The 22543-nt window shown below is 41.2% G+C and overlaps 1 protein-coding gene across 1 annotated transcript; it reads left to right on the forward strand.

The window, feature by feature from the left end:
* Positions 1-1728: 1728 nt before the first annotated feature.
* ttc9b (tetratricopeptide repeat domain 9B) lies at positions 1729-22543 on the forward strand (the record flags this gene model as incomplete). Its single annotated transcript, XM_080053910.1, has 3 exons — positions 1729-2170; positions 21758-21940; positions 22449-22543. 3 exons carry the CDS (start codon positions 1729-1731, stop codon positions 22541-22543), a joined length of 720 nt encoding a protein of 239 aa, XP_079910036.1.

Raw genomic sequence — 22543 nt, forward strand, 5'->3', positions numbered from 1 at the left:
CTGCTGCATAATGTTGGCTGAACTGTCAACAGTTATGTTAATGACATTTCATTAATGGATGCCTTTTTATTGTGCCACTAAATTACAGTGTGTTTTAAAATATATAGAACGTTTATATAGTCAAGTGTTACTGTCAGCTTATCAAAACAAATCTGAAATGGTTGTTCTAGTGTTTGAGCCTCTTGTAATAGATTTTTTTTTTTTTTTGTCTTAACAACCATGAACATTAATTTATTTCTACTAGAGTCAAAGTACTCCGCAACAAAAATAAAACTTCTAGTTGTGCTGGCATAATGTCTCCAATAGCACTTGGAGTGAATGCAATGTTAGTGTGTTGGCTTATTAAATAATTATGTAATATGTTTTCTACTGAACATTAATTGACATGGCTTTTTATTATTACGGCAGACCTACAGTGTGATTAAGGCCAAGACAATTTTCCCCACTGGGACAATTAAGTGTTTCAGTATCAGAAAGTGTTACAGGCATGAAAAGAGAACCTGCTGCTTTACGACACTTGGCATTTTTAGAACTCAGCACAAATGGGCCTAGTTGGCAGTGCTTCCTCTACCATGCAGATGCCAGTAATCGGTGCTACATTAAAGGGACATGCACACTGAGGCGCTGTGTTGACCCTTTGTAGAGAGAATGGCTGTTAAGCTTTTGCCAGTGTTCAGTTGTACTCTGACAGTAGCATGTAGGACCCAGTTTTATTTTTTGATGTTGGCCATCGTAATGAATCATCTGTGCAGACATAATAGGATTGGGGGGGCTGAAGGTTTAACCACGCATCACATAATAACAAGAAGTGTAATATAAACTATGTCCCCTTGAGGTCGCTCTCCCACTTTCTTCTCAACCCTGCAGCCTCATCTCCAGCTCCTTGAAACCGTTATCGGCTGGAGTCATCAGATTTGTCCATAATTGAATATTTATAGAATGGATATGGATTGAAGTAATGGCTGATTCAGTTCTTATCGGCCTGATCATTTTATTTATTTATTATTTAATGTGACAGCTGGCCACTTCTAAAGAATGGGAGTGACGTAATCTCTACTCCTGTATAAGGTTTATACAAAATGCTAAAATAATAATATTTTACATATAGTAGGTGCATGTCAGGATTATCTCTGTTCAAATGCAAATACAATATTATTTATTGTAATACATATGTAATTAAAAACAAATATTTAGGTAGCCTATCGTCTAACAGTTTGAGAAAGCACAGTGTCTTTATTTATTTCAAATTTCAAATATAGGCCTATATTTTTCGTGAATCATCGATTATGTCGGGACATCTCTGCACGTTTTTTTTTGTCATGTAAAATCTGGACTACTGCAACGCCTCACGATTTCTCTTTTTTCCCACAATGCTGTGCAGCAAGGGTTATATACGGCCTATGACGGTGTGTGCGCGCGCTGTTTGTGGTGCTGAGGCTGCGCGTGCCTCGGAGGTTGCTACCATAGAAATCCACTAGAGCATCCTTCCGCGAGTAATCAGGGTTTCTTTTTTTCGGCGGTTGGGCAATTTCAGGATGTTTCTTCCCGCTGCTCTAGCCTTGTTTATCTCTTAATAGCTGCAAATATCCTTTAACTGTCATATAACGCCTTTTTTAACCACAAGCTGTTAAACCGGAGACGTTTCTGAAGCCTTTTTCTCGCCTCTTCTCTTCGTCTCTGGTGCCGCCGCCTGCCCAGCCATCTGTGCCGCTCCACCCCGCATCCTTTATGCACAGCACGCTGGTCCAGTCCTCACCAAGAAAACACACACTCGTGTCCGAGCACCATGGCCCGCTCCAGCCGCTTTCACTGAGAGATATGGAAGCCAAACAGCACCCTATAAAGAGCCTTAAGAGTTACCCAGAGACCGGCGGTCGGAGCCTGGCAGCAGCCGCCGGGGGAGCCGGCTCCGCTGAGATGGAGATGGAGGCGAAGATCCAGAAAGCCATTGACTTCAAGGCGGAAGGGCACCGCTGCTACAAGGAGAAGAAATTCCGGGAGGCAATCGGCAAGTACCACCGGGCGCTGCTGCAACTCAAAGGGGTGCATGTTGCCGATGGGACGACGGGCTCCGAGGTCAACCTGCTCAACCAAGCCGCGGCCAAGCTGACCGAGGAGCAGCGGAGAGCCGTAGAGAGCACCGAGATCGAGTGCTACGACAGCCTGACAGGTGAGTAGGCTACATCAACCACATAAAACTATAGCTAACCTCGTTGTAGTTATTCGGCTATTTCGGCAGGTGTTAGGTTTATCCTGTGCAGAAACAGGTCAAAATAACACTGGTGATATAGCCCATAGGCCTACTTAAACTGCGGGGGGATGTGGACACAGATAGGCCTATGTATTGTTTAGCCTGTAGTGTGTCACAATAAATGAACACATCCTGACATCCAATGACTGCCATGCCAATTATAGGCTCTACATGCGTGTGCCATCTCCTTTGATCATATTTGCTGCTGCGTCTGAGAAAATAAGACAATAAATATGCTATAATGCATGTTCATTATGTAGCCTACCAGACCATTTCAGTTCACCAAGCTGTTGTCAACACTTCCTAAGGGGCTTTGGGGTGAGATGACATCCCCTGAACCATGCCATGGGGATGTGCTGCACTATGTGTATGACAGTGACTTTACTACAGGGATAAGTGATCTCCTGAGGCATGGAGAAGATTAACTCATTACTATTCTATCACAGTAGGATTTACTACGTTCAGTAGCTAATTTCATGCTCATGTGCAATAACAGACCAAACCAGACTTCATACTTGTAATAAGGCCACATGTGGGTGATCCAATTACTGGTAGTGTGTATTTCATTGGTGAGTCTTCAGAAAAAATACGGAAAAAACATGCACCACAATGTCCTAAGCCCAAGGAGAAGTCTTCTAATGTTTTGTTTTGTCCGACCAACAATTTTAAGCACAAAGATATTCAGGGTGAAATGATATTACAAAAATGTATCAACCAACCAATCGTTTCAGCTCTATTTGAAAAATGTAACACATTTTTTAATAAAATATAGCCTACTGAATTTACAGATGTATTAACTGAAGAAATTAACTTACTAATGTCAATCTGTTCAGTTAAGGTATTTCAGAACCAGGTTAGACCAAACCAAGTATAGGTTTAAAACGACCTCTGATTCCCCCTCCCCTTTTTTATTTGATTCAATTTTATTTCTTTGTGTTTTTTTTTTTTTTTTTTTTTTTTTTTTTTTTCATATTGATTGTTTGTTTTTATTTCTTGTGGTGTGTGTTTTGTGTTGTTGGGTGTGAGGGTGGGATGTGGGTGGGGTATGTTCGGGAGAAAAAGGGGAAAAAAATGTGTACTCGCTGTGCTACAATTTTGTTGTTATTAACATTCAATAAAAAAACCTTTGAAAGAAAACGACCTCTGATGAAATAATCCAAAGTCAAGGTTGAGGTTTGTAGTTTTTTTTTCAGAGCTTTTTAATATATCTCATATACACTAAAGTATAGCTTTCTATGCAGTCAAAAGCTCATATGGCCAATAAATAAACACTAAATGTCAATGGGTTTGAAGATAATCAGCAATCAATCTATCCCCATGTTAATCACCATAGTCTGCTTGGTGATGGGAAGTCAAGCTATTGTTTTTCTCCAGAATTCCAGGAAGAAATATGTCTTATGATTGTTTTGTAGGAATACTTTTAACAATAAAATAATATTTTCATGATTTACTGTATCAAGAAATAGCGACACAATGATTACAAAAGCTTTAATTATGAATATACTGTATATTGCTTTTATTTGCGTGTTATGTATGTTGTAAACAGCAGATCATGAGTAATGCTGGTGAGCGGTGCACAATGCAGCAGCTGTATCAAATAACTACATTTACATATTCTATACATATTGTGATTTTGGATCCGAGCGTGTAGCATGACAAGGGATGCAGTGCTGATGTTGTGTCTGTCTAAGTCAGCTGCCATGGTGCATTGAAGGTCGCCTCGCTCTGCACAGCATTCAGGGCCTGTCTGGAGCCGGTGGGGAGACCACTGTGGCGTGAAAAGATGGGGAGGGAAGGAGGAGAGGAGAGAAAAGGAGGGAGAGCGAAATAAAGTAAGGGAAAATGGTAGAATTGGGGACGGTACAGAAAGGAAGGAGCAGTAGATTTTGTGGGGATGACCGGAAGAGAGAGGCGGTTAGAGTGGTATAAGAGGAATAGTAGAGAGCAGAGGAACATGAAGGCAGAGAAGAGAGGGAGGAAGGGACTGTTTGCTGCTTGACAGGGGGTCATATTTACCATAGCAACCATCAGTGGGCCTTTTCCCTGTTGTTGTATTAACACGCCTCATACCCTCCCCGCACTGCTGCTGCTGCTTCAAACAGGAGTGTGTGCACATGTGTACTCACAGACACACAGTACACAAAGAAACCCTCACTTCAACCTTGTTTAACCATCAAAGATTATGTTAATACACTAATGTACATCCTTTTCACTGATGAAGAGGATTATATGAGCAGCCATTCTAATGACTGGAGATGTCCCATCATGTTATGGGTCGACCTTGTGACTTTTTTGTCTTCATTCTAAATGCCACAGCTATAAATCCTATGAAAAGACCAAAATATTATTCGGTTTTCCATCTGTCTCAACACCCCAGCTCATTGGTTTCCACCAAAAAAAAAAGCTCATTACTTTTCCCTGAAAAGGCTGTGTACTGGGTTTTTTTAGCAAACATTACTCATACAAGAGGAAATATTATATTTATTACGGACTATTTTGAGCCATGAAATAATACACGTTTGTTACTATAGTGGGTATTTACAGCTGCAGGATGGTGCAGTATATTTAATAGTTTGTACGGTAATGGAGTACTATGGTGCAGAGGAATAAGATACATCAGTGTTTTGCTACACAGGCTAGTAGGAACAAATCATTTTGGATTTGTTGACAATAAGAGAAAATAGAAAAGATGTGCCTTGTTTTATTACTTAACGTAAAAAGGGAATTCACACCATGGACGACAATTCAATATAATTTCATCAATATCATCGTTGTCTTTTCATAACACTCATATTGAGATGTCTTGGTTCACAGCTCTTATTTCTAAATTATGATAACAATTAACTTTAGCCTGTCACAGCTTGTGAATTAAGATACTCAATCTTAATTGTGAGTTCCCTCATATAATTTGAGATACTCAAGAATATTTATTTTTTGTTAAATAAAGCATTTCGCTTTACTAAAATTAAATAAACAACAGCTCAAGTTTGACTTCATTGGATGAACATGGCTCTTTATCAATATTTCGAGATAATGTTGTTAGAATCACCCACACAACTTTGAATCAGCACACTTACACTACAGTATTTCAATTATGACTTTCCTCGGATTTTAAGCAGTGACTCATTGGGTGCATAATAATAATCCAGCTGCAGGTCTTCGTTATGCGCCTGCACCTGAGTTCTGCTGGGTACCGTGGTGGTTATGAGCCAGGAGCTCCCATTTGATTGGTCGGCTGTCTCTGGCTCTGACGCATGATGGGAGAGCAACAGCAGCACCAGCCACTGTGTGTGAGGGTAGTGTGTGTGTGTGTGTGTGTGTGTGTGTGTGTGTGTGTGTGTGTGTGTGTGTGTGTGTGTGTGTGTGTGGAACAACAGCTAGGGGCTTTGAAGTGTGTGTGTGTGTGTGTGTGTGTGTGTGTGTGTGTGTGTGTGTGTGTGTGTGTGTGTGTGTGTGTGTGTGTGTGTGTGTGTGTGTGTGTGTGTGTGTGTGCATCTGTGGTATTTTGCGTGTGTGTGTATTTGATGATAGTGAAGGGGAGTTGCTTTAAGCGCTGCACGTCTGCTGTTTTTCCGTACTCTTTGCTGACTTAGCGGATTTTGTTTAAGTGGTGTGTATTGGTGTGCATGTGTGTGTTTATCTTGTCTTCCTGACTTTGTTGTGATGAGGGCAAGCTTTTCCCTCATGGATTGGTGGGAAATAATCAGCAGATTAATCAACAATTCAATATTTCTTTTTCAATTTTAATTTTTTTATTAACCTTTATTTTTCCAGGAATATACTCATTGAGATTCAAAATCTCTTTTTCAAGAGAGTCCTGGCCAAGAAGGCAGCATAAAAACATAAAAGTTTCACATTAAAAAACAAAATTTCACACTTAAAACAAGACACAAAACACAATAAAAAGTAAATAAAAATAAAATAAAAAGTCACAAAGCATCAATCTCATTGGCAGTAAGTCAGTGTTCAGTAACCGGGCATGTACAGTTTGCGGTTAAATAGTCCTTAATCCTGCTTTTGTAATTGTTCATGGTGATAAGGGATTCAAGTTTAAGGTGTTCCTGTAGCTTACACCACGATGAGGGGGCAAAAGATTTAAAGGCACTTTCACCAAACGCAGTGCGAGTCCGAGGAACGTTATACATAATCAAACTGCTAGACCGAGTGATATGAGCACTGTTTTTAGGAACCATTAGAGAACACAAATAAGGAGGCAGATCGTACAAAATTGCCTTATAAAGGAACATATACCAGTGTTCCATCCTACGGGTGTATAAGGAAGACAGACCAACTTTCTCATACAATTTACAATGGTGCGTTCGGAATCCAGAGTTTGAGACAAACCGTAATGCTGCATGGTACACAGAATCTAGCAATTTCAGAGATGATGAGTTTGCGTGCATATATAAAATATCACCGTAATCAATAACAGATAAAAAAATGGCTTGGACAATTTTCTTCCTGGCACAAAAAGAAAAACAACATTTATTTCTGTACAAGAAACCCAGTTTCATTCTTAGCTTTTTAGTAAGACACTCAATATGATGTTTGAAAGAGAGATTTTCTTCTAGAAAAAAGCCCAGGTATTTTTAAGTTGCGACTCTCTCGATCACTTTGTTGTTTAGAGTAATTATTTAAGAACAGTTTGCAAATAATACTTTTACTCCTGTAAAAACTTTGGTTAAATAATTATTTTTTAAATGCATTTTTTCGACTTCTACTTATTCTACTACTGGTGTTTTGTATCTATGAAAGGAGCTTATTGATTATTATAAGATGATGATTATAAAAAAGGGGTCGGCAAAAGAGACAATATGAGTTTTTAACATTATATAGGAAGATTTAATGTGGTTAAAAAAGAGGAAAAACAGAGAAATAAGTCACAGTGGCACTAATAATTAATGTTACCTGATTCTGTCAAACTCAAACATGACGGAAGACGAATGTCCTATTTGCTGGCCTTGTCAAGGAGACACCCGGAGTGTGTGTGTCCCTGAAGGGCTGTGTCTAAATGGGTTACACCAGCACCACCGTCTGTGTCTGTTGCAGTTCACAGTGGTACAACATGTTGGCCAGAGGGCGGACTGCCGGCCTGCTTGCCTCAGTCATCCATCCACCCACCCACCACGAAACACTCTCAAAGGTGAACACAGAAATAGCAGATATGACTGTAGTTTGTTTCCTCTTTTTACTGATGTTGATCATGAATTAGCACTTTCAAAAGCTGCTAGTCTAACTTTACATAAATGGTACACAGACAGACATCTCTCAACCAGTTTAGAAGCTTCAATACATTTAAATCGCTTAGATGGTGTGATCGTGTCATTAACTCCTGCTCGCTCTGATCTCCCCCTTAAAAATCTCTCTTTGTTCCTCCCGACTGGTTCAATTTGGCAATGAGTCATAAGTCAGAGAGACGCAGCAGGAAGAGATGAGAAAAATTGTTTGTTTCGTAACACCAGCCACCTTTTTTATTCAACTGCTGCAGCTAACAGTGGCTCTGCATGCGCATGATGATGAACCAGCAATTTCCACCCACTTGTCACATGTTAAAAAATATCAATAATGTAAAAATTAAAAGACAAAAAAAAGTTTTGCAGTGAAACAAGCAATAAAATATGGCTTTCACATTTAGGATTCTCGGTTGTAATAGTATTTTGTATTTACACGAAGAAGCAGCTGTGGAGTTGGATAATTTAGCCTCAATTACACATTTACTGCCCATGCTCTTTCCGACTGCTGTTTGTAGAGACGCACTGTGGTCTTGCAGTTTATAACATGCACCGTCTTAACTGTTTATCTACAATAAACTCCACATTCAGTTATAATTTCCTGTTCACAAGGAAATAACATTTGTTAAATATAGCCACAAGCTGCAATTTGTGCCAGTCTGCCTGATGGAACTTCTGTCTGTCTGCCATTTGGCTTTGGTCATGTATTGAGCAGTGGGTTAGGGCAAATCTTTGCTCAATAAAAATGAAATTATGCTATGAGAGCACTGAGAGTGATCTGAAACAGTAAAGTTGCCAAGAATTTACATGAAAAACACAAAAATGCTGCTTAGAGCTGAAGAAAATCTTTAGTGATAATTTAGGGTTCACTACTACAAATTACACTTTTAAATTACACATTTCATCCATTGTAAATGTGGATAAGAGGCTGATAATATAATGAGAAAAAAACAACTTATTCTTGCTCCTTATCAGTTTAGGAACTTTTTATTATGGCTTAAAATAGTAACAATTAAATCCATTCCAGGTTAGAATTTATACTCCAAAGCGCCACATTTAGCCTTCTCTGTATGGTTGTAAGTTGAAAAGTCACCTTACTCCGCTTCTTCCTGCTAGTTGTGCAGTGATGTTAGCCAGCAATCTAACATGGACGTCATGTTCGTTGACAAATCAACCAGGCTCTCCTTTCTACTTTGCATATTGAGATCCAACCCATTTTAATTTAAGGTGTCTGAAAGACCCATGAATCCATTGCGGGTCACTGTTCAAGTAAGGTCTCCAGATACAGATAACATGTTTACACCGGGTGTGTCTCATCATGTGCCCCCTGTATTCAGAGCCTCTGGGATATTTTAAGTGAGGACATCAATGAACTTTTGAACCGTGACGTGCAATTACAGGCCTCACGCTAAAGATTTAATGGGCCTGTTGGGGGCGTCAACATCTGTTCCTTCGCTCGGACCAAAAATAAAACCGCCGCATTTCTCATCAATACTAAGACATAAAGCTGTATAGTGCTATCGCTGCTCTTCCTCTTCCCCTGCAGCTTTGAAGACTCACCACATCACAGCCTGTAAGCCCAATCTTTGCTTTAGATGGTGTTGGTGCTGTATGAGAATGATGTCAGTGACGTGTAACAGCACAGACGGGTTGATATCAGAAGTCCAAAAAAAAAAAAAAACATTTGCCAGTGAACATTTGAAGCTCACTTGCAAAAGCAGAGCGGAATACAAAACTCCTTCCTTTCATCTCCTGCCAGCTCCATCAGCGGGGGGACGTGGTGGAGTTCACCAGATAAAGGCAGGAGGAGGACGAAAGGGAGGACAAGAGAAGAAATGTCAGATAGAGAGAGGTAAAGATGAGGTTGTATAAGCAGCAGCATGGTGAGGAAAGGCCTCTGCCCAGTGCTTTGGAGAATTGAAATGCGCCACGCCATGTGCTCATACAAGGATGGAGGAGGGGAAGACATGCCATGCGAGGGTGACGAGGGGGGATGGGGAGAGGTTTGGTTGGTGTTCATTCCTCCCTCTGTGTGCGTGTAAAGTCTGCCATCCAAAAGACCTGGACAGGGCAGAACGAGAGCCGCGGGAGCCGTCGTGTGCCAGGGCTGCAGATGGCATGGCATTGCTGTCGGGGGTATAACGACTGGCACTCCCTCTACTGTACCACGCGCACTGACTGTACTGCTCTCTCCAGTCCACACCAAGTCTCTAAATCACCTCACAGCCGAGATTTGAAGTATGGGGGAAGGGGTGAGTCAGTAGAAACGATGTGATGTGGAGGCTGAAATGGGGGAGTGAGTGAAAACCAAGGGAGCGTCAGAATCCGGAAGGAACTATTTACATATGATGGGATTATGCAACAGAGGAGGGAGGTACGACTGTAAAGGAGAGCGACAAGTAGAGAAGGAGAGGAGGAAAATGTTTTCCCTCTATGACCTCCAGGTAGGGAAGGAAGGTTTTTTCCCCCCATTGTGAGGATGGATGCTGAGAAATCCAATGCAGACGAACTGATTTATATCAGAGCCCCTGACAGGCCCAGATGACTGATGTCACAAGAGTAAATAAGATTCAGTCATATGTCAGGAAGAAAAGGAAAGAGAGTGGACAGACAGGGACTCAGATCGACAGATGAAGACGGACTTGAAGGCAACAGGCAAATATTTGTGTCTTATTTTTAACCGAGGGCTGTAAATGCTCACAAAGTTGGAACAGCTTTAGGGTTGCATAAAAATAAGCCAGTACAACAAAACAAGGACATATGGTTAGCACGGAAAATAACAAATAAACAAACAAACAGGGAATCAAAAGAGCAGTAAATACATTATCAAGACAAAGAGTCTCAACGCTAAATTCAGCGTGCTCGCAATGACAATGCTAACATGCTGATGCTTTGGAGTACTGTTTATGATCTTAATTCTGTGCGTTATCATGCTAACATTAGCTAATTAGTAAATGTAAATGGACATGTTACAGCTAACGCAGGCATCAGTAGCTTTTAGACTTCAAGTCCTAAACCAAAGTAGAAATTCATTTGACCTAATGACATTGCTACATCGCAAGTTCCTCCTTGGAGGACCATGAATGTCTGTAACCAAAATGAACAGCACTAGACGAAAACTAATGATCTTCTGGGCATTTCACACACTAATAAAATGGAAATGTTGTAGCGAACCTGATTCTATTAAGATGCAGGCCGGGGTGGCCGACAAATCATTTGGCCTGTGCTGCACTGAAGGTGGTTCAGATGTTTTTCCAACATTGTAATAAAACTTTATTTGATGTTTCAAGGCTGCAAGCAATGAACAGTCTTTGAGGCATCATGTTTAATGAGTTTAGTGTCATGTGTCGGAAATGATCAGCTTAAGGAACAGGAAATAAAGATTTCCATTGAAGTACCTTTAGCAGAATAAAATTTAACACGTTATCCTGACACCTCTGGGATGTATTACAGTGATTTTGATGTGCCCATGCGTTTGGGATATGTGTTGTTTGTTGTATGCGTGACTGTCTGTGTAGATTTCTGTATCCGTTTTTTATTTGAACTGACAGTTGTGTAAAGTAATGAATAAATTGAAAGTGTCTGTCAAAGCTTTTTTTTTTTTGCCCGTAGTTGAAAGTCATGACATCAGCTGAGAGGAAAATGAAACAGATTCCCTTCCCTGACACCCTCAGAGTGGGAGTGGGAGTGAGAGAGAGTCTGATAAAGGGTGCAAGAGGAATATATATATAAATGGTAAGGGAAATGCGGAATATTCATCCTCTCCAAGCCATCAGTAATGATAATTTGCTGAGGCTATTTGCACACATCTAACACCCCCTGCTTCAGTGGATAGTGCAGAGTAAACCAATTGACTGTTTATATTTATCCACAGAGCTCCATGCTGATAAAAAAAAGCCATGATGGTCACTTGCTATCTGAGCTTTCCCTATACGCGGTCTGCTCCGGCCTGACATGCAGTGCCGAGAGTTGACATTGAAAGCTCATCAGAGGGCAGTAAAATGCAAAAGGTTGTGTTGAGCCGGTTTTGCTGATCCAGCACTGAGGGTGATCCTTAGGGTACTTCACTTCATTTTAACCAGCATAAAAAGTGTTCTGAGATATTTTTGTCTATTTGATTTTTGGATGATTTGCATGTAATGTTTTTGGGTTTTCTTATGGCCTGCAGCTTTATTGATTTGGTTCACTCCCACAGCTCTCCTGAGTGTACTTTTAGGGCATAGCAGGGAGCTGTTTTCCATGCAAAATGTTCCAATTCCCCCAAAGGCTACCCTTGCAGCCCGAAACTGCAGACTGATATGGTTCACGACCAGCTGGTGAACACGATGGAACATTCACCAGCACTCCCTGAAGTTTTTGGAGACCAAAACAGAGCCAAAGTAAATGTTTTATTTACATTTTATAGGTGGAAAATAACTTGACTCCAAATTATTGTGGCCCTTTATCTGTTTGCTGTTTGAATATGGACATTTTTGCTAACAAGTTTGCAATACCAGCTTTTGGGTACGTGACTGCTTTCAAACACAAAAGGTTGTTAATATCCGGTTTTATAATTTTGGGAAATTAGGAAAGCTCATGCTTTAGCCATTAATTTACAACTTTGGCTACTTAGTGGAAAAGCTTAATCAAGGCTGACTCTGTGAAATCCTGTGCCAGTTTCTCAGTTTCATCTGTTCCAGTGACTCTCATCTTTTTTGTTACTAGTACTGAACACACATCACAAAAATAGGAAGCAGATCAATATCAGTAAACACAGCTTTCATTTTACTTTACAACATTTGCCTTGGGAGTGCATGCTCTGGGTTGATAGAAGCAATGTGTTTTACAGCAGAAGTCAGTAGCCAAGGATCTGCTGGAGCTGAAGACAAGAGTCTGCAGTGTCCACAGATGACATAGTCAATCAGATAATGGCCTAGCTAAGGGCCACAACAAAATGATATCTCTATCAGGGGCTTGAACCATAGATAAAACTTCAATAAAAGTCTCTTTTATGCGTTATTAAACTGCACATATCCATAATCTGAATGTCTGTTTTTACTTATGAGAGTGATACAGCCCTGGATCCTCCCTTGGCCTTCGGATATATTATAAGTATAGCAGTTGAAGTGAGTCAAACAGAAACATAACAACACAAACTTTTAGTTTTTTCAAGAAACCCTGAGTACCATGGGCTTACAGTGCAGCTTAAGTCCTGGAAAATGTGATGTGAAACGGAAAGCATTAAATGATTTCATCTTTGGAGAAGTCACAGAACAGATAGCTTTCTCAGTCTAATAAATATTTAAATAGATGAGCATTAATCCTGAGTCAGCGACTATTTTAGGAGGGCAGAGTGATGTAGGAGGGTGCAAATTGATAGAACAAGTTAGATGAGAGGGGGTATTTTTTTATTATAATTTTTTTTATTATGTAAAGCACTTTGTATTGCCTTTGCTGTGTATGAAAAGTGCTATATAAATAATAGTTTGGTGAAAGATGGGTCTGGGTTCTTTAAGGATGCGTGGTCAAGTGTACAGCAAATAGGAAACTGAAGTAAGAGGGTCATTTTAAAAGCCTTCCTCAGCCCTGTGCTCTCTCAGATGTAACAGAATAATCAGTCAATCACTTTATTTCCCCTCACTCCCGCGATCAGTGTTATACTGTGGGTAATATATTCAAATATTTTTGATGTGGCTACCGTTTCCAAGCTTGACAGGTTGTGTCAGTGTTATCATGGAATGAATGTGAGTTTTATTAGCACATTTAGAAGGGGGCAAGAAAACAATTGCTGGTAATAGAAGTTTGAGTGTAACTGAGGCGGGGCAAATTGAGTTTTTAAAGGATTTGTTTTCTTGCTGATGAGAAGATGGACAACGCGTTCATGTCTCTGCTTTAAATAAGAAGCTCCGGCTGGCAGCCAATTAGCTTAGCGTGAAGCTGGAAACAGTGAGAAACAGCTGGTCTAACTCTGGCCAAAGGTAATAAAATATGGCTACCAGCATCTTGAAAAAGGTGCTAATTAACACATAGGCCTATTGGGTTTTTTACGCTTCGGTTTTTGTACAGACAAAACAAACAAGATAAAACGTGTTAATTTGTGAGCATTAGATATGTGACTTGACAGATTTTACAACCTGATAAATTACGACATACTGTATTTACCTCTGTTTCTGACATACTAGTCACAGTGACCGTGCTGTGTTAAGTATTTGGATTGGCTCGTTGAGTGAAAGTACAGACACCTCCTTTTCATTTGCTTAATCTATTCTATATTGTATTTGTCTTAATATTCAATTTTATTCAGACGTTACTCAGCGATGGTGGCTTTGCAGCCATTAAAAGGGCCTAAGCTAATCTAAAAGGCTGCTGGCTGTAACCATGTATTGAACAAATATGTATGAGAGGTGTCAGTCGGATCACCTAAATCTTGTCAAGTAAACAAATTAGTGTTCATTTCCCAATATGTCAAACTACTCCTTTAACCGAAATTCAACTTAAGGAGCCATTATGGAGGTTTCCTGTCTTACTTTTTCATCCCCAAAATTCCACACAAATGCTTCCCAACCTTAACTATACTAACCCTCTATACCCTCCCCTCAGAATAGGTATGCCTATTGATGATAGTCAGTGACTTATTTGAAGGCCCTCTAGCTTTCTGACTATACCAGACGGATTGTGGAGGCCTCAGGCACGCACAAAGTCAAATAAGACCAACAGGAGCGAGTAATTATGGGGGGGGGGGGGGGGTTGACACCATATGGAGCTGCATTATTACTCTTCCGCTACAGTGACACACAATCAACGAATCAACTGCCTCACTTGTTGTTGAATGAAATGTTACTTGATGACTAGATGAGCTTTCATCATCTCTGTGTAATAAAGAATCACAGCAGTTATATGATGTAAAATTGCCCTGCAAAGGGAAGAACCTCATCTTAAATTCCTTATGTCACAAATTAGACTTGTTAAACTTGTCACTTGGGAGTGACAACATCCCTACAACAGATACCAAATGGGAGGTTACAGACTAAAAGCAGCAACTTCTCAGACACACGATAACAAGATAACAAGTGGAAAGATGAGAATGCAGGCTTCGGCTTGGTGAAGGTGGAGTAAATGCTGTGTCATGTCCATGCAGACAAGCCCCAGTGACAAAGCGATGTGGGAAACCGTAGGACTGTCCCTCTCAATAACAGACAAGTACGTTTGCAAAATGCTTTGAGGGTTGAGCTATTCTTAGTGGAGAGGCCGGCTGCACTGTCCAAGAGAGCCATGACATCGGCTTGTTGAAATCGGATTTGCCTCGAGGGAAATGTACGCGTGAGGGCAATTTCATGATGATGATGATGATGACTATGCACTGGTTTTATCTGTCTTTGTAAACAAATCTGATGCAGGGGACATTTGAAAAGGAGAGACAACTGAAAGGTGAGAGGAGGGTCAGAGGCGGGGTTTGCTCGGAAGGTGAATGGGGACAACACACGGCCGGGAAAAAAAGATTAAAGAGGGTGGAGGAGTAAAGGACGAGGGTCAAAGAAAGATGGACGCTGTTGCAGGGAGGAAGTGCGAGGAAATGAGGATGGCGTGTTTCAGTGTGAGAATGATGGGTCTCTCCATCTGCCATTATCTTCTTGCAGAAGTAATTACAAGGTGATCAACGGCAGACTAATCGCCAGGGTCACGAGTGGCTCCACATTAGCCGGATCGGGGTGTCGTGCCATGGTGTGATGGAGAGGGACAGGACTGATAGAGAGAGAGGGGAGGGGTTGTATGGGTCCAGAGGGGAGATGAGGTGATGTAGAGAGAGAAAAGGAAGCAGACAGAGTTAAAAGGAGAGCAAAAGAGGGGAAAAAAAGAGGCAATTACTTCTTCCACTGCTCTTTCTGTGTCTGCCTCTCCCCATTCCTTTATCTCCCTCGTCTTGTTCTCTACCTTCTAACAGAAATACTGTCATTATTTTTTACCTAGGCTGTGTCTGGATATGTTTTTTTCAGTGCTGTTTCTGTCTCTATCTGTGTCCTGCCTTGCCCCCTGCCTTTTCTCTCCCTCTCTCTCTAAGATCTATTTTATTCCTCACAGGCTTTTCTGTCAGCCAAATGAAAGCAAGTCGCTATGCAGTCTATGTTTTTTTTACATGATGCTACAGGCAAACCAGTGGGGTTCCTGAGCATGTGTTAACCACTCCTACTCACTGCACCTCTCATTCCACATTCAAGCAATGGAAAAATACATAAATACACACATTGACATTCACTCTTGACAGCCTTTTTGCTTTTTTGAAGCACATTCTTCTGTTCTTTTTATTTCCAATTTCCAGTGTTTACTCTCTTCTGCTCCTACCTGAAATCTGGAAGGGAGACAGAAGTTCCACAGTAATAGAAAATAGATACTTACATTGACACTGGTACTAAATGTGCGCACACAACCATCCATCAGTTTAAAACTCAAAGACATTTAGTTTACTGTCATATGAGACAAAAAAACAAACAGAAAATCATCACATTTGAGAAGCTGAAGGCAGATAATGTTTTGCATTTTGGCTTAATGACTAATCGAGCACTAATGGAACCTTGTGAACCCTTACAACAAAGCAACTCGTCACCCTATTCCTGTCTAACGGTTGGCTGGCTGTACTGCCAGACAGGAATGTCAATATTGGATGTTTCTTTAAAACCCCTGGATTACATCAAATGCCAACATTCAGAAAATACTCTCTTCCTGCAATATCCACACAACTATGGTTAAAGATGATAAACTATTGTAGTAAAAGCAAATGTTATATGGTTAGGAATAGGCAACAACAAAAAAATAGGCATATAAAAATGTGTGGGCTAACTGCAAGTTTGTGACAGGAAGCAAACTCAGATCTCCTACATGATAGTCAAACATGCGACGTGGCCGCCCACCAGCCTGACCAGCCAACACAGTCTCACTCCTAGAACGTCAAAGTGCGACTGTGCAGCACACCCTCACAATCTGTCTCACTTTAGAACGATAACACCACTTTCTGCATTGGCATTGAACATTGACATTGCACATGAACCATAAAGTTCAATCAGAGAGAGAAATCTTTAAGAAACAACGCAAATATTAGAAGAAAGAGTTAAAATAAGCAAAACATTGAAACAGAAAATGTATTTCTCTGTCTCTCCCCTCCCGCTATAGCCTGGAAATCCAGACCCATATCTAGAACGATATAGGTTCTGGCCACGATCAATAGACCTTCCCAACTCAAGAGGCGGCACCTACACGTGCATTTCAAATACCACTGCATGCAATTGGATAGCACTACAACCAATCAGAGCAATGAACAAGGTGACGTATTAAGCCCCGTTCGTTTAGCGAACAGAGGGGTTCACTGGTAAATTAAACTTTTGCCGTGGTCGGTCGGCAAAACAGAACATTCCTCTTTCTTGCTAATGAAAGATTTGAGTGCCGTCTTCCAAATCGTTAAGTGTTAAGGCCAATGCCGTCTCAAACTCAAACAACATATCTTCAGCCATCTCTGTTTACTATCACGGCTTCGTCATCAGGTTACATCCGCCCCAGAGCACTATACATAGGGCTCTGGCCCGCCCAAATCAGTTAGAACCAATTGAAACGTAGCTCAACATTTTCTGACATATTTAATGAGCTTCAATGGAGCGTGCCCAGACCAACATGCTGAGCAAATTTGCCAGCGACAGGTCTGGATTTCCAGGCTACTCTCGCTTACTATTTCGCATCACATCTTGTTGTCCCTTGAGCGGGTCCAGACCCCCAGGTTTTGGAAGCAGTGCAGAGACAATCTACTTTTAATGATAACACAGGAGACAGAGACCATCCAAACTCAGGGACTGGGACACTTTAGTGATATTGTTCTGCTATCTTTTTTAATGGGTCCTCTGTCTGTCTGTGTCCCTGCCCAGCCGGCTCCAATGATCCCGTCATTATCACACCCTTAATGCATCTCACCACACTCTACATTGACTCTGGCAAGACATCCATCTACCTAATGGACCAGTAGGGTGCGGCCCGGACAGTCATCCCTTGTGCACACTGCCTTTGTGTGTGTTTGTGTGTATTTGTACAGATCTCTTTGATCATCGTTTGCATCAAACAGTTCACTTTAAGTCATCTGTTTTGAACTCTGTGTGTTTGTCTCTGTCGTCAGGTTACATCCAACCTGCGTTTGTGTGTGTGTGTGTGTTGCTGTGTGTGTGCCTCTGCCCATGTCATTGGCAATCGTGTATCTGCTGTATACACTGTAGGTGTGTGTGTGTATTATCTGGTCTGTATACATGCTTGTGTGTGAATGCCAGTGAACTCTCTAACTGCGTCAGCCATTAGGCCATTATGTACTGTAACTGGATCCGTCGGAAAGTTCGGCTCCCGTCCACTGCTGGAGGGCAATGACGGATGGACGTTTCGAGAGGATGGGAGTAGTCATGACGTAGCTGCTCGGTTGTAAAAACAAATAGAGGACTGGAGTCTGTGAAGAGATATACTGGAGAGGGGCGACTGTGGCTCAGTTGGTAGAGCGGGTCGGCTGATGATCAAAGGGTTGGAGGTTCGATCCCCGCCCTGCCACCTGTGTCATGGTTGTTGTGTCCTTGGGCAAGTCACTTCACCCACCTTGCCTCGTGTGAATGTCGATAGTTAGCCTGCTATGTGTGTGTGAATGGTAACATGGGAAAGGAAAACAGGTCTCCCTTGTAAAAGAGTCTTCGGTCTCAATGGGATTTACCTGTATAAATAAGGGTCAAAATAAAAAATAAAAAAGTAGCGGTAGCGGGCATCTGAGGTGATTCCCACTGTACCAAAGACGGGAAGGGATGATAAAGCTTTGACCTTTGCCGCTCCGCTCTGGGATGACTCATGAGAAAATAAGAGGCTTTCTTCTGTTCTTCATAATATTAGAGCGTTTTCATTTATTAATAAATGATGGTATTACCATTCATACAACAAAGGCGACTTAAAACACAACCAAAAATAACACCGTTTAGTTGGTTAGGCTAGAACATCTGACCAACTAAATAGTTAACAACATTTTAGAACACAGCTCATTTGTTGCGAGAAATGATCTAGATGTGTGATGTTAGGGCACTGATAAGGCAAGGTACAGGAAATGCAACTCACCAGGTTCTGAAAAATATTTGGGGGGACTGTAGATATCCACTTTCAGTAGCTGCTTTGGCTTCCAGGTTCGTGCTAAAATAAACCATATTCACATTTCTCAAATCTATTTTGATGTGCAAAACAACACCTGAAATTTGCCTCATGAAGCCTCGTGCCTTTCTTACTGGGACACTTGAATAGGTACTTTTCCCGGACAAGTCAAAATGCATCCTGTGAAAAAGGCCTATTATATCCAGTAAAGTTAAACATAAATAAAAGGATAATTTTTTCTATTCTTAAATAATTATTGAAGAATGTGCTAGATTGATGTAATGGATGTTATGGTAGAAGTAAATACATTTAAATAAAATATTGTTGGAATTGAATTGGAATAATATAAAAGAGAATCATCCCCCATTTTTATCGGTTTGGATGGAACAAAATTCATGTTTAAAGCTGTGAGGCTTGGGGCAGTAAAACACCTGTGTGCGCACGCACACACACACACACACACACACACACACACACACGTTCACTGCCCGCACCTAACAGACACACATGCAACTTCAACCACTAGATACCAAAACACATTGATTATTTTTTAATTAGTCCGTCGCCTGAAGTCTATGATTAATTATTAAGTGTTTTGCTCTTGCGTTGTTGACAGCCAAGGCCAGACCTGCTACACTGCGTCCCTGTGGCTCAGGGGGAGTTGACAGATAGAGGACTCCTTATTGCGTTTAACACACTCCCGCCCTTCTCTTCACCCTATAGCCTCCCACAGATATCACCTCTTCTCCTTTACATCACCTCAGCCTCCTGGCCCTAAAAACCTCCTCTAACTGCTCCTACTGCAGTCGTGCCCCCTCATCCCTGTCTCTCACTCCTGACTCACCCTGACTCCCAGCTAATAGCACCTGACTCATGTTATTCGCAGAGCTGTCCGAGTGTCAAGGGCAAATGCCAGAGGGATGGAGGGAAGGTTAAAAAGGAGTCAGGAAGGGGTGGGATGGAGGAGATATGAGATATTTTCTGAAATATAATCAGATAAAGAGGATAGGAGTGGTGGGAAAATAAAGAAATGAAGGGATGAAAAGAGAAATTACGCAACACCTCAAGTGCTTGTGATCAACAGAGGAATAGAGTTTGAGCGATCAGATATCTGATCCATCAGCAGGCATTTAAAAGCTTTGGTGGACTAAAAGCTGTGTGTGTTTGTGTGTGTCTCATGACTAATGAAGTTATTCCAACCTTGACTGATCTTAGAGCTCCTGAGAGTGGCTACAGCAAAATGGTGCTGGGAGACATTTCTGTAGGATTGATGACTACAATGAAATATTGCACTTTATGGCGTTTTTCAACCAGTGGAGTCGGTTGACGTTAACATCTCTTGTCCTCTTTACTGTACTTCACCACTTACATACTCCACTTACTCTTCTCAAATAATGTGAGCGTTATCTGTTGCTCACTTCATCTATCCTGCCGCCCTCACCACTTAACAACACATCTGCTCAGTCAGACGAATGAGACTTAAGCGCCCTCACAGGATTCAGCAGGATTTTTTTCTCCCATTCTTTTATTTTGCACCCATGGTTCATTGGCAGCATGCAGATTCGTTACCCACACGCCCAGGGGCTCAAACTGCTTGCATGACTTTTTGTGTCTTCTTCACACTGGGTGACATTAGTATCGTAGTCAGCTCACGGCCATACTGATAAGAGTACTGGCAATGGGAAGGCACAGGGGGAGATGTCAGCAAAATACCGCCTTCTTTGTTTTTGCACTTGTAGGGCTTACTTTGTCATTTGGACTTAACTGTGACTCCGAGACAAAATCATGTATAGGGGAGAGTGGCCTAAGTTGTGCCACTTTTTACTCAAAGTTACTTTAAAGTGAGGCCTTGACAGTAAAGTCTCCAATTCAAATATGTACATATATTTCAGGATGTTGTGCATCCCTGGCAATAAAAACTTTGGATCTGGAATAAACTGTTAAAATATAGCTTTCGGAAAAAAAGTTGTCTTGTGGCACAACTTGCCCCCGGTGTGGTGTAAGTTGTGCCATTGGAGAGAATACAAAGGGGTAAATTGTGCCATTGATATATATCTCATAAACTTTAATGCAAGACAAATCCATTAGACAATCACTTATTTAAGGTTTATTTAAAGTAATTAAAGTAAGTATTTTAGGACAATTTTCTTAAACAAGGCCTAGCAGATCTTATGGTTTTACCTGCAAAGCTCACAATGACAAAGTCACCATCATCATCTTGCCATCTGAACTCTCATCAGTGGTGTCGTTAAGTGGAATGGAGATGTCACTCTCTTCTGAGCTACTGTAGACAATCACGTTCTTTTGGTGACCAGCCTATACAGCCGTGCCAATGGCACAACTCTCAGAAATGTACTTTGCACTAGCTGCGCCGCCCTTGTAGAACCAACTGCTACCTGGCATATGCGATTCCCCCTCCATTTTGGCCTTTAAATCAAGACTCAAAACCCATCTGTACACCCTGGTTTTTCCTCCCCATTAACTATCTTACCTCTGCACTGCTATCTTTGTTTATATGTGGATGTCTGGGCTTTATGTCTTTTATTTTGGTTATTGTTATTTTACCTTAATTTTTTACCTACTGAATGCACTATGTTCAGTTTGGACAGCGCAAACTGTTATAACTGTGCTTTTATAAATACTTTTTACTTACTTACTTACTTATAACTCACCCCGAGCCCTCTGGCACAAATCACCCCAACCCCAGATTTTTGGATAATAAGCATGATGCAGCAGTTTAGGGCTGACATTGTGCTAACTATATAGACACAAAGTGTAGCATACTAAAGCACTAAAACATGTGTCAAATATTTTCAAACGTGTCTATAATTGTTCAGACACAATAATCAAAAAACCTTGATAATGGAAATTCTACTTTGAAAGGCAAAAAACAGTTTTTTGAACTAAAATGTGCTTATATCTTATTCCATGTTTCTCCCTTCTTTACAGGATGAGTTAAATGGATGGCTCTTCTTAAATATGTGGTCACATTTCCAATTTCTTCTATGGTTTTCTAGAAACAAGGGGTGGCACAACTTCCCCACCGGCACAATTTAGGCCACTCTCCCCTACGATTATTACAATCAACTTTTAATGCTCTTTCATAATAGTGCACACATCTAACCCGTCCCTCTTTTCCTTCCTGCAGCGTGTCTGTTGCAGTCAGAGCTGGTGAACTATGAGAGGGTGAAGGAGTACTGTCTTAAGGTGCTGAGCCACCAGAGGGACCACTTCAAGGCCATGTACCGAGCCGGCATCGCCTTTTATCACCTGGGCGACTACGAATGTGCCCTACGCTACCTGCGTGATGCCAAGAACCGCGAACCCACAGGTGAGAAAGAAGCTGTTTTACTCACAAAGCAAATGACAGTGGTAGACTGTATTACTTCAGTTTTAATTGTATAGCTTTTCACTGTTTTAAATTTACTTTTTAGGTGGACTAACGTATTAGTAGCAATAGTCCACTTGAGCTGACCAACTAACTGAGGTTATGCATAAAAGATACATGTTCTTTCTGTGGGTACCATTGAAGAACATAAGGTCATGTCCTTGATATTTTTTATTAATTGATAAGCAGATTTAGTTTAAGTTCTTTATTTTTTATTTAAACAACAAAGAGAGTGGGGCAGTCGTTGGAAAGTTCTCCGTTCTCAGTCAGTGCTCCGAGAAATAAACAAAGTTGAGTAGGAGCTTGAGGCACAGCAGGAGTCCGGGGCGGCACTATAATAAATATGGCATGAATAATACATAAATATGAGTTTAGAGAGGGCTTTTAAAACAGCGACGTTTTATTTCGACTTTTCTGTTCCACCTTCCATTTTATCTCTCCATCATCACAGACACCAACGTGCTGCGCTACATCCAGCTGACGGAGATGAAGATGAGCAGGGGTGGACAGCGGGAACGAGAGAGCGGCAAAGAGACCCAGGGCTAA

Source organism: Ammodytes marinus (genome assembly GCF_949987685.1).
Source record: "Ammodytes marinus genome assembly, chromosome: 3".
Lineage (NCBI taxonomy): Eukaryota > Metazoa > Chordata > Actinopteri > Uranoscopiformes > Ammodytidae > Ammodytes > Ammodytes marinus.